This window comes from Crotalus tigris, unplaced genomic scaffold, assembly GCF_016545835.1.
Source record: "Crotalus tigris isolate CLP2741 ecotype Arizona unplaced genomic scaffold, ASM1654583v1 scf7180000020588.15403103151:6194809, whole genome shotgun sequence".
NCBI classification, from domain to species: Eukaryota; Metazoa; Chordata; class Lepidosauria; order Squamata; family Viperidae; genus Crotalus; species Crotalus tigris.
This window is the reverse complement of record NW_024098092.1, coordinates 1,459,095-1,472,500: the sequence shown is the minus strand read 5'-3', so window position 1 is coordinate 1,472,500 and position 13,406 is coordinate 1,459,095. Positions and strand designations below refer to the sequence as shown.

Sequence of the window (13,406 nt, the reverse complement as noted above, 5' to 3'; positions counted from 1 at the left end):
GAGTTAATTCTCTTTTGAAAGTAAAGGCAAGGCCTGGTTAAAAGAACAGCCAAGATCACTGACCCTGCAGAAACAGGTGGCCATTGAGTGTTTGGGTGTGGGCTTCCCCCTCAAGGACATTTGCCCAGATTCTCCCCCCCACCCCAAATTGATCACGAATTCTATTCTATTCTATTTTATTCTATTCTAGTTCAGTTCCATTCCATTCTTCTCTACTCTGTTCTGTTCTATTCTATTCTGTTCTTTCCGTTCCATTCTATGTTCTATTCTATTCTATTCCATTCCATTCCATATTCTATTCTATTCCCTTCTCTATTCTATTCTATCCTATCCCATTCCATATTGTATTGTATTGTATTGTATTCTATTCCGTTCATTCCTTTCCATTCCATTCCATATTCTATTCTATTCTATTCTATTCTATTCTATTCTATTCTATTCTATTCTATTCCATTCCATTCCATATTCTATTCTATTCTATTCTATTCTATTCTATTCTATTCTATTCTATTCTATTCTATTCTATTCTATTCTATTCTATTCTACTCTATTCTATTCTATTCTATTCTATTCCCTTCTATGTTCTGTTCTGTTCCATTCCCTTCCATTCCAACACAAGCAGAGAGCCCCCTTGGGTGAGTCCAGCTGCTGGGACAGAGGCGGATCTTCGGAACAGGATTGCCTCTGTATCCAGATGGGGAACTGCACTACCACCACCCTCTTCAAAGCTTTCTCTCTTGGAAAGGAGGAATAAATCTCCATCTGGCTCTATGGCTTTGAGTAAACTTTGCGATATATGCAGGAGCGGCAAAGAAGCTCCAAGGAGCAATTTCCATGGGATTCTGTTGTCACGACACGGCTAATATACAGCCGCTTATTCCGGTGTCTCTAGAGCAGGGATAGTCAACTTTGGCAACTTTTAAGACTTGGCTTAAAATCAACCAAGCTTGGCTGGCTGGGGAATTCTGGGAGTTGAAGTCCACGAGTCTTGAGGTTGCCAAGATTGGACAGCCCTGCTCTAGAGCCAGCCAAAAACCACTGCCAAGCTTTACACTCTCCTGGGTGTGTGTGTGTCAGGCAATCTTTTCTAAAGCAGGGACATTTCTTCGTGTCCCCCCCCCCCAGCTCTTTCTTCCTTAAGGGCTCCTTCCTCAAAGACACACAAATAACACAGTTGGAAGGGACCTTGGAGGTCTTCTAGTCCAACCCCTGCTCAGGAAGGAAACCCTACACCATTTCAGACAAATGGCTGTCCAGTCTCTTCTTAAAAACCTCCAGTGATGGAACATTCACCGCTTCTGGAGGCAGGTTGTTCCATAGGTTAATTGTTCTATTCTGTTCTGTTCTATTCTATTCTTTCCATATTCTATTCTATTCTTTCCATATTCTATTCTATTCTGTTCTGTTCTATTCTTTCCATATTCCATTCTTACCATATTCTATTCTATTCTTTCCATATTCTATTCTTTCCATATTCTATTCTGTTCTGTTCTATTCTTTCCATATTCCATTCTTACCATATTCTATTCTATTCTATTCTATTCTATTCTATTCTATTCTATTCTATTCTATTCTATCCTATTCTTTCCATATTTTATTCTATTCTGTTCTATTCTATTCCTTTCCCTTTTCTATATTCTTTCCATATTCTATTCTATTCTATTCTATTCTATCCTATTCTTTCCATATTTTATTCTATTCTGTTCTATTCTATTCCTTTCCATATTCTATATTCTTTCCATATTCTATTCTATTCTATTCTATTCTATTCTATTCTATTCTATTCTATTCTATTCTATTCTATTCTATTCTATTCTATTCTTTCCATATTCTGTTCTATTATTCTTATTCTATTCCATTCCATCTTTATTCTATTCCATTCCATTCCATTCTTCTGACTGTCAGGAAATTCCTCCTTAGTTCCAGGTTGCTTCTCTCCCTTGCTTGGTTTCCATCCCTTGCTCCTTTGTCCTGCCTTCAGGCACCTTGGAGACCCACCCCCTCCCCAACCCGTTGCTGGATTCCCACTGCCCAAATCCTCACCACCATCCACCCAGACACCCACAGCCTACAAAGCTGGGAGAAACAGACCCGGCTTCCCAGCTGCAATGGGAGGTGTGCCTCCAAAGCAGGAGAACGAACGCCAAGAAATCCAAGAAAGCTATTCCTGGGAATCCCGTCAACCACGCCACCACAGCCCTAAGGACCGGTGCAGGGAGGGGGGAGGCAGGGGCCTGACTACAAAAAAATGGCCCAGTCAAAGCCAACCCTGAGCGCGGGGTGAAGACAGGCAGCACGTGACCCGGTGGAGCCGGCTTGACGACTGGGTCTTGGCACCTCTCCCAGCCTTTCCAACTTCGGTCCCTTCTCCACTTCCTGCTTCTCTCCCACCTTCCTTAATCCCCTCCTTGGCCGGGAGCTACTGAAGGTCATCTGGGGTTCTCTGCCCTGGAGGGGCTACTCAAACACCTTTGACCGGAGCGGGATTAACATCAGCCCCTTGGGAGGAGAGGGCAAAATGAATCCACGTCCGCTCCTTCCATCCTTCTCCATTACTCTGCCTTTCCGTATTTAAAGAGGGTCGTTCCTTGGAGGGGGGGGGGAAGGCTTACAACGGGAGCGTTTGTAGGAGCTGTGTGACAATTACAGTCCATAAAGAATATCTGGAGCGGTACCAACAAGCTGTTTTTATGAGAAGAATCCACAAACCAGCTTGGATGGCTTTTTCCCTCTGTGCAGCTCTGCCTCGAATTAACCTCCCCGTTTTTATGTTCTTCTGATCTGCATTGCGGCCGAGACCGTCCCTTGCAGTCGCCACTTTGGCAAAAATATTTTGAGATCAAGGAGGGCAGGAATTAGCCGTTGGCGAGAAGCTAATTTGCCCTGGGGGTTTTTGAAAGAGCTCACAGGGTCCAAGTAAGAGGACTCATCACACCTCTGGCTCAAGCCCACCTTCTGGAGAGTTTTCCCACGTGCAAAAAAATCCCCAGGAATTAAAAACAAAAAACCCTCTCTTTGGCAACTTCCCCCAGGAAAAGTCTGGACCAGGGGATGCCAGCCTTGTGTAACAGTCCTGCTACAGTGGGCAAATGACTGCGCTGGATGTTAGGGCCGCTAGATTGGATTCACTAGTCCTGAAGCTGTTTTTATTTTATTTCCCTCTCCCACTTTCAGGGGCTGGCTTCCCAAGACTCTGGGTTTGGACTGTGTTATTTTCTACCTGGTAGTTGCATTCTGGATCAAGGCAGTGATAATGCTCCCGGTATTGGTATGCGCAGTGAATGTGTCCACAATGCTGGCTTCCGGAAAACCTGGATAGAAGAAAGGCAGAAGGTGACAGGGATCAGAAATAAAATGAGCAATGGCATCCCTTTCTCTCTCTCTCTCTCTCACACACACACATCCTCTCTGTTTAGACGTCTGTCAATTTCAAAGCAAGCTTGAACCCTGGACAAGAGCTGGCCTCTTGAAAACTGACACGAAACGGCAATGGATCCCACTCTGCAGGGCTGGCGTTCCTGGGCCAAGAGGTTGCAGACAGGTTTTTTCTCCTCCTCGTGGACCAGAGGAATTAAATACAGATTAGGCGACACCCGGGTCAAAAAACAGTCACGGGGAGAGGGACCTTGGAGTCCTAGTGGACGGTCGCTTTAAACGTGAGCCAGCCGTGTGCGGCGGCAGCCGAAAATGCTAATGCAATCCTGGGTTGTATAAACAGGGGCACAGAATCAAAATCAGCACCGCTTTATAAAGCCTTAGTAAGGTCACACCCGGAATGTTGCATCCGGTTTTGGTCACCACAATTACAAAAGAGATGTTGAGATTTTGGGGAGGGGGGGGGAAGTGCAGAGAAGAGCAACTAGGGTGATTAAAGGCTTGGAGACTAAAGCCCATGAAGAACGGTTGCAGGAATTGGGTATGGCCAGTCTAGAGAAAAGGAGGACTGGTGTGTGTGTGTGTGTGTGTGTGTGTGTGTGTGTGAGACATGATAGCAGTGTTGCAATATTTGAGGGGCTGCCACAAAGAAGAGGGGGGGGTCAACTTATTTTCCAAAGCACCAGAAGGCAAGACAAGAAACAAGAAGAAAGAAGAGAGAAACCTGGAGCAAGAAGTGAAAAAGAGAAGCAAGGGAGAACAGAACAGAACAGAATAAAAGAGTTGGAAGGGGCCCTGGAGGTCATCTAGTCCAACCCCTAGACCGTGTCAGACAAATGCCTGTCCAGTTTCTTCTTAAAAACTTCCAGTGTTGGAGTGTCCACAACTTCTGGAGGCAGGTTGTTCCACTGGCTAATTGTTCTAAGTGTCCTGAAATTTATCCTTATTTCTAAGTTTATATGTATACATACAGACCTCTAAAAAACACAGGATCCCAAAGGAGTGCAGGAGAATTCGGAGATGGGCAGGGGGGCCTCGGCATCCTGGGGCCCACGCAGGTCCCATGCTTCCCATTTTTTACCCTCCCCTCCCTTCCCCCTCCCATTTGGCAGAGTGGAGAAGCGATGCTCGGCTGTGTCACATCAAGGGCAAAGCTGGCGTGCAGGAGGGGGGGCAGGCTTCCAGTTCTGGAGGGGGGGTAGGGAATCTCCCCCCACCCCCATCACCCTTCCCCAGTTAATAGATTCCTAAAGGGCTACCTCTCTCTCTCTCTCTCCTCTTGGCTTTGCCCGACACTTGAAACAGTTCAAGCGATTAATTTTTAAAGGGCAACATCTGCTCAGCTTTGGAAAGCAAAGCTTTGCACATGCTTGCTGACGCCATCTGCAGAAGGGGCGCACACCTGCTGGCCCCCCCACCCCGCCACCCGTATTTTCATCAATGCAAAGCCCCCGGCTTGTGGCCGCGCCCGTGGCATTCAGGACGTTGCTTCCCCTTCAAGACCAGGGGCGGGCGCCATTTTGCAGAAGCGAGATGGGACGACACCAGCGGTGGGATTCAAATAGGAGAACAACTGGTTCTCTGCGTGGATGCCACTTCCGGAAGTCCATTCTGGGCCTGGCCAACAAAAACTTAGTTACCGGTTCTGCCGAAGTGGTGCGAACTGGCTGAATCCCACTCTATCTATCTATCTATCTATCTATCTATCTATCTATCTATCTATCTATCTATCTATCATCTGTCTGTCTATTGTCTGTCTGTATCTATGTATCTATCCATCCATCCATCTATCCATCCAGTGGTGGGATTCAAATATGTGAACAACCGGTTGTCTGCATGGATGCTACTTCCAGAAGTCCATTCTGGGCTTGGGCAACAAAAAAATAGCTACCGGTTCTGCTGAAGTGGTGCGAACTGGCTGAATCCCACCCCTGGACAATACCCCTAGTTCTGGGTGGGTGGTGGGTGGCCAGGGACCAAGAAGACCTTCTTCCTATATAGCCGGGCTCTCCAAATTTGGCAACTTTAAGACTTAAGGACTTCAACTCCCAGCATTCCTCAGCCAGCCATGAGGCATATACAAGGGCCATTTCTCACACGGGGTTGATACAGAGAACCGACCAAATTGGGATAAATAAGATTATGGTGCATGGTTTTCTCATTGTCTGTTTCCAGGACTGCTGCTTCTTTGGTCCTCAAGAGGACGGGGCTTCAAACTTGGCCCTTTTATGACTGATGGACTTCAACTCCCAGAATTTCTCAGCCAGTCATGAAAAGGCCAAGTTGGAAGACCCCTGGTCTGGATCCCAGACCGCAGTTTCATCAAAATGGCCGACTGAGGAATTCTGGGAGTTGAAGTCCACCAGTCATAAAAGGGCCAAGTTTGAAGACCCCTGGTCTGGATCCCAGCCTGCAGTTTCATCAAAATGGCCGACTAAGGAATTCTGGGAGTTGAAGTCCACCAGTCACGAAAGGGCCAAGTTGGAAGACCCCTGCTCAAGAGCAAAATAAGGAACCATCTTTAGTACTGAATCCACGTTTTTCAGCATTGGATCCTTCCCTGGTCTTGGGGGAGAGGAGACAAGGAACTGCACCACCACCAAAGAAGAAAGAAAAACCAAACGGGCCCCATTATCAGAAAGGCCGGTGGGTCCACCAGCTGAGGCCTCTCGAATTAATGGACTGCATCCAGTTTTGGTGGCCCCGTTATAAAAAAGTTGTTGAGACTTTAGAAAGTACAAGCAGAGCGACAAAAATGATTAGGGAGCCAGAGGCTAAAAAATATATCAAGAACGGTTGCTGGAATTGGGTCTGTCTAGTTCAGGGGTAGACAACCTTGGCTCTTTTATGACGGTGGACTTCAACTCCCAGAATTCCTGAGCCAGCCATGCTGAGGGGAAAGGGGGAGGTTTCCAAGCAGAGCCATGCTGGCTTAGGAATTCTGGGAGTTGAAGTCCACGAGTCATGAAGGGGCCAAAGTTTCCCTCATGCTGGCCCAGGAATTCTGGGAGTTGAAGTCCACGAGTCATAAAAGAGCCAAGGTTGCCTACTCCCAGGTCTAGTTTAACGAAGAGAAGGACGAGGGGGGGACATGATAGCAGTCTTCCAATATCTCAGGGGCTACCCCAAAGAAGAGGGAGTCAAGCTCTTCTCCAAAGTATTAGAAGGAAAGACAAGAAGCAACAGATGGAGACTAGTCAAGGAGAGAAGCAACCTGGAATTAAGGAGAAATATTGTTATATTACACCAGGTATATTACTCCGATCGCCTCTCATCATCGCAGGCCCCAAAGGCTAGGCTAATCAGCCATAAGGTGGTTTTCGATGCTACCAGCTATAATCAGAGGTGTTTGATAGATTTGTTTTTTTTAAAAAAAAAGTTTTGAAGTTTTGTTTCTTTGAGCCTTGCTACAAAAACTGCTATTGGCAATATTCAGAGGAGTAGCATCTACACTGTTAAATAAGTAAATAAGAGGAAGGACAGAATATGCGCCCGATTGTGCAAAGGCCAATGGATTTATTTCTAAACTCTTCCTGTCCTGAGTTGGAAGTAGACATTTAAAATCAAGAATATTGATAGATATTGATGCCACGGCAACAATTTTTTATTTTATTTTTTAAAAAAGACAAGCATTATTTATTAATGCAGCCGCGCCGTGACTTCACCCAGAAAAGCCCATTGGCCTCTGGTAACCAAGTGGTGAGCTGCCCTTTTACCCCTTCGTCAGAAGGGCTCACCCACATAATTAATGTTGGGAAAAAAATCTGTGGCCTATTTAATTGGGGCCAGATTTTTAGTAGATCAGAAAGATGCTTAATTGATTCATCTAACCAATGAAGCAACTAAATATTAAAATCATTCATTATATGCTGTGGGCTTGGCGTAACTTGGAGAGAGAGAGAGAGAGAGAGAGAGAGACAGAGAGAGAAAGAGAAAAAGAGAGAAAGAAAAAGAAAAAGAGAAAGAGAGAAAGAGAAAGAGAGAGAGAAAGAGAGAAAGAGAAAGAAAGAAAGAGAAAGAAAGAAAAAGAGAAAAAGAGAGAAAGAGAGAAAGAAAAAGAGAAAGAGAGAGAGAGAAAGAAAGAAAGAAAAAGAGAGAGGGAAAGAGAGAGAAAGAGAGAGAAAGAGAGAAAAAGAGAAAGAAAGAGAAGAGAAAGAGAGAGAAAAAAGAGATAGATAGATAGATAGATAGATAGATAGATAGATAGATAGATAGATAGATAGACAGACAGACAGACAGACCCCTTACTTAAATTCCATTTTCTCACTTAATACAAGAGCAGGATTTAACATCGTGCAAGAGGGTCTCCCTTTTTTTTCTAATCTATCATATTTTCTCATTTTATGCTTCTACATCTAAACTCTGACTGCATTTGTGACCATGATCCTGTCAAGCTCAAGCACTCTTCACTGAGAGTAATTCGGCACGCAGCTGTCCGTCCCCTTGGATTTTCCACTGCAAACCAGCTCTTCAAATAGAATTTTGGGAATTATGCAAACGGAGTGTGTCTCTTTAGAGTGCCATAGGGGAAAAAAAAAATCAGAGAACTGTTCCTTTGGCATATTTCCTGCTAATCCCAATGCAGATATCTGTCTCAAATTACAAAGCAAATATATATTAAGAAGGGACTCGCCTTTGCAGGCGCTCGACGGAAACCCCAGTCATTTTTCTGAGACCGCATCCATGCCTCTGAACAGTCTTTTTAGGAGCCTTTGCTCTGTAGGTAAACTTAGAAAACCTATATACATGGATCCTTTCCAAGGATGTATGTATGTATGAATCCTGCCCGGAAAGCTAAGAACATCTGATGGAGAATTCTCAGGAATTCACAAGGGAAAAAACAAACAAACTACAGTTCTTCAAATCAAAAATCCAAAAGTAGAACGGAGATGGGGTGTATTCCTCCATACGCCCCCCCCGCCCACCTCTTCCGTAAAGGTTGTGCGATCATCCTGCGGCATCAGATAACCTGATCAGCTCACAATCCAGAGAGAAAACAACAAGGCAACGGCAGAAAACAGAAACTTAAAAGCACAAGAGCTGGGGATCACCTCTCCTTGCTTCTGATTGCAATATGCGAGTTCAAGCGGGTACGATATCTGGAGCACACTCAACAACACACACACTGCCGTGCAAAACCCAAGATTTTATTTCATTCCCTACTGGGGAAAACCTCCAGATAAATAAATACTAATAAAAATAATAAAATACAGAAAGCCAGCCTGCTTAGCAACTGTTTACACGCTCATTACGCTGTTAACGATGATGATGTGCGTGGCTGGGGTGGGTGGGAAACCCAGCCAGTACCAAACCGCCCCAATTACAAGTGATGGGAAGAAGGGAGTAAAAAAGCTCGTGTAAATAAATATTTAAGCAAGATCCGCAGCAGAACCATCTGCTCGGGCACCAATAATAATAAATAATGAGTCCAAGGGAGGGGGCAAGAAAAAAGAAGAAATGTAAATACGGAGGCGCGAGGAAAAAGTTAAGAGTCTTCCTCTGCTTTCGCCTCTTCACGAACCGATTAAGCACGTTGTGCTCCGCCGCTATAATGCAATCCCCTCTCTGCAGGGCACACGGGTGTATTAGATGAACTGACAGGGGCTGGACAAGACGGGTTAGGGTCCTGGCTGTCAGGAGACGGGCAGGCCACGGAAGGTAAGCGGGGGTCATGGAAGCAACCCTGGCGATCCCCCCCCCCCGGATGCTCCATGTTTCCTCCAGACGGTTCCACCCGTGTTACGCTTCAGATGGTTTCGCGGTCAGGGGCTAAATCAAAGGGGTCTGGAAGCGGGGAAGCCAAGGCAGGGCAGGCGGAACAGGATCGGTGTCGCTGGCAAAACTGATACTGTCCCGGGCCTGGCCCGGCCTGGGGAATCCTTGGCCCAAAAGACCTTTTCTCTCTCTCTCTCTCCTTTGACTTTCAGCCACTAGCTGGACCTGCTAATCTCCAGGAATGCGGTTCTCCTGGAAGGAAGGAAGGAAGGAAGGAAGGAAGGAAGGAAGGAAGGAAGGAAGGAAGGAAGGAAGGAAGGAAGGAAGGAAGGGAAAGAGAAAGAGAGAAAGGGAAAGAGAGAGAGAGAGAGAGAGAAAGGGAAAGAGAAAAGGAAAGAGAGAAAAAGAAAGAGAGAGAAAGGGAGAGAGGGAAAGAGAGAGAGAGGGAAAGAGAAAGGAAAAGAGAAAGGGAAAGAGAGAAAAAGAGAGAGAGAGAGAGAGAGAAAGGGGAAAAAAAAGAGAGAGATGCTTCTGCAGCTGGAGAAGGACAAACCCGGACAAACCCTCGTCTTGTGCGAGAGACGGCTTAAAATAATGAGCTTATGACTGCTAATCAAGCCGGCCCCACTGTCTGATTTAAGAGCCCCAAGGGGAAGGACTTTGGGCAGGGAAAACAATGAGCAGAAGAAAGTCTCAGGGTGTGTGTGTGTGTGTGTGTGTACCCACATGGGGACATGCATTGGAGTTGCCCTTCAGATGCAGCAAGGCGAGAGAGAGAGAGAGAGAGAGAGAGAGAGAGAGAGAGAGAGAGAGAGAGAGAGAGAGAGAGAGAGGGAGAAATTAAACACCTGATTTCTTTGCTTAGACCACCCTCATTGTGGCTACCTGCTTGGATAATGTCTGGTTAAATGTGCTGTTAAATCATTTACAGCTGGAGACGGGTTTTCAGGGAGCTGAAGGGCAATTTGGAAACAGGAGAACGATCTGCCCAGAGATCCTTCCTCAATCCGGGCACCCTCCTCCAGGGGTTGGGCTGCCCCCCTTATTGCCTCCACCTTTCTGGCTGGGGATGATGGGAACTGGTGGGAGTGCAACCCACCTGAAGGGATATAACACGGAGGAGGCTGGTATATTGTGTGCTGTTATCCCAATTTGTCCGTTGCAAATAGATCTGGGGTGTGTGTGTGTGTGTGTGTGTGTATTTGTGTGTGTGTGTGTGTGTGTGAGAGAGAGAGAGAGAGAGGGGGGGGGGAGGGAGGAGGGAGAGAGAGAGGAGAGAGAGAGAGAGAGAGAGAGAGAGAGAGAGAGAGAGAGAGAGGGAGAGAGAGATTTCATTTTGAGTCGCAAAACACACCATGCCATGTATGGAAAGCAGATGCTTTTTTTTCTAAGAACGATGCCATTCTGATTTTGGCTTTAAATTATTGAGATGAAAAGATGCTGGAATTGGGTCTGTCTAGTTTAAGGAAGAGAAGGACGAGGGGGGACATGATAGCAGCGTTCCAAAATCTCAGGGGCTGCCCCAAAGAAGAGGGAATCAAGCTATTCTCCAAAGCTCCTGAAGGCAGGACAAGAAGCAACGAATGGAAACTAATCAAGGAGAGAAGCAACCTAGAACTAAGGAGAAACTTCCTGACCGTGAGAACAATTAACCAGTGGAACAACCTGCCTCCAGAAGCGGTGAATGCTCCAACCCTGGAAGTTTTTAAGAAGAGACTGGACAGCCATTTGTCCAAAATGGTATAGGGTTTCCTGCCTGAGCAGGGGGTTGGACCAGATGACCTCCAAGGTCCCTTCCAACTTTATTATTATTAATTATTATTATTATTGTATTTCCTAAACCGGTGGCCCAAAATCCCAATGAATGCTACAGTGTCTCAGTGAATGCTCAGGGTAACAGTGAGGCTCAGGGTAACATTCCTATGGAGAGCTAGTCACGAAAGGGGCAAATTTTGGGTAGTGACCAGCAGAATTGGAGAAGAAAAATTCTCTCAGTTGCAATAAGGCAGGTTCCCTTATTTATTTATTTATAATACATACAAACACATATATATTATATAATATATACATACATATACATACATACATGTATGTATGTATGTATATATTATATAATACATACATACACACACACACACACACACACACACACATAAAATCTAAGTCCCTGACTGAAATAAAGGGATGCACCCTGATCTGACTAATTTGGGGGGTGGCAAACTCAGCTCAGGCCCTTTGCCTGCTGTAAAACGTGGCTGGGAGGAGAGAAACTTGTTGCAAGGGGCACCACCAGGTGACTTCCATCTAGAATGGAATTTAGGAAGATGAATGGCAAAGTTAATAATAGTAACAATAGTAGTAAAGTTGGAAGGGACCTTGGAGGTCATCTAGTCCAACCCCCTGCTCGGGCAGGAAACTCTATACCATTTCGGACAAATGGCTGTCCAGTCTCTTCTTAAAAACTTCCAGTGTTGGAGCATTTACTGCTTCTGGAGGCAAGGAGTTCCACTGGTTAATTGTTCTGACTGTCAGGAAGTTTCTCCTTAGTTCCAGGTTGCTTCTCTCCTTGGTGAGTTTCCATCCGTTGCTTCTTGTCCTGCCTTCAGAAGCTTTGGAGAATAGCTTGACTCCCTCTTCTTTGGGGCAGCCCCTGAGATATTGGAAGACTGCTATCCTGTCCCCACCTCGTCCTTCTCTTCATTAAACTAGACCTACCCAATTCCAGCAACCGTTCCTTATATGTTTTAGCCTCCAGTCCCCTAATCCTCTTTGTTGCTCTTCTCTGTACTCTTTCTAGAGTCTCAGCATCTTTTTTACATCGTGGTGACCAAAACTGGATGCTGTATTTCAGGTGTGGCCTTACCAAGGCATTGAAGAGTGGTATTAATACCACTAAATAAAAAGTTTCTTCTGATGAGAAGCTTCTTAGACGAGTATCAGGCAGGGGGAGGGCCTTCCGTGCCACGGCCCTTCCTCTCAGCCAATGGGAGCTTTGAGGAAAGACTGGACAGGCCCCTGGCTGAACGGGGCTAGGCCAGCTCTCCTGCTTGGCCCCCTGTGGCTCCGGAGCCGCCATGTGGCTCTTTGAGCCTTCCCCTGCGGCTCCCAGCCTCCTCCGCCATTTGCAGAGAGAGACAGAGACACAGAGAAGAGGCACTTGCGCTTGTGTGTGTTGTGCGTTGTGTGTGTGTATGTGTAAGTAAGCAAGCAAAAAAGAGAGCGGACTCACGGCCTTCTCCCACCAGGTGTGAGCAGCTTCCTGGGCGTGGCTCCTCCCTTGGCTGCGTCCCTGCAGGAAGCAGGAAGGGGAGGAGCCAGCTAGCCCAGCCATGCTGGCTCAGGAATTCTGGGAGTTGAAGTCCACGAGTCATAAAAGAGCCCAGGGGGCCTCCCCTGAGCTGGCTGGGGAACAGCTTGAAGCCAGCTGAGCAGAAGATGGGAGAGAGGGAGGGAGAGGGAGAGAAAGAGAGGAAAGAGAGAAAGAGAGAGAAAGAGTGGAGGAAGAGGACTGGCAGACTAAGAGCAGAAAGAGAGAGGGAGAGAGGGAGGGAAAGAGACAGAGAGAGAGACAGACCCTTTTGACATCTAAAATGAAGATAATTCTGCATATATCCTTTTTTATCTTTATTATATATACATATATATATTAAAAATACAAGTAAAAATTTGACTCTTGGGAATTTCCATTTTTATTAAAATAATGATCACCAAGAGAAATTTAAATTAAATTTCTCTTGGTGATCATTATTTTAATAAAAACATATATATATATATATATATATATATATATATGTATGTATGTGTGTGTGTGTGTGTGTGTGTATATATATATATATACACACATACACATATACATACACATACATATACATACACACACACACATATATATATACACATACATACATATACATACATACATACATACACATACGTACATATACATATATATATATAAATATATACATATACACACACACATACATAGACATATACACACACCTATAATAAAGGTAAAAAAGGATATATGCAGTGTTATCTTCATTTCAGATATCAAAAGGGTTTTGTGGCTCCCAGTGTTTTGTTTTCGGTGGGAAACGGGTCCAAGTGGCTGTTTGAGTATTTTGGGTCGCCTGTCCCTGGTCTAGAAGACCCCCAAGTAAGACCCCCGAGTAAGTGACTGAGTGAAATGGTCTAAGTAGGGTCTCCTGCTTGAGCAGGGGGTTGGACTAGAAGACCTCCAAGGTCCCTTCCAGCTCTACTCTGATTGATTGATTGATTGATTGAGATGGTCTAGGGTCTCCTGCCTGAGCAGG

The 13,406-nt window shown here is 45.5% G+C and overlaps 1 protein-coding gene across 7 annotated transcripts in view; it reads right to left on the bottom strand.

Annotated features, from left to right (window-relative positions):
• Nucleotides 1–13,406, bottom strand: part of CASZ1 (castor zinc finger 1) — a 259,152-nt gene that overhangs the window by 27,708 nt on the left and 218,038 nt on the right. For all 7 annotated transcript variants that reach the window (XM_039367870.1, XM_039367871.1, XM_039367869.1 and 4 more), the window contains one exon: nt 3,221–3,311. In XM_039367870.1, coding sequence (XP_039223804.1) covers nt 3,221–3,311 — 91 coding nt within the window. The remainder of the gene's footprint in view (nt 1–3,220; nt 3,312–13,406) is intronic.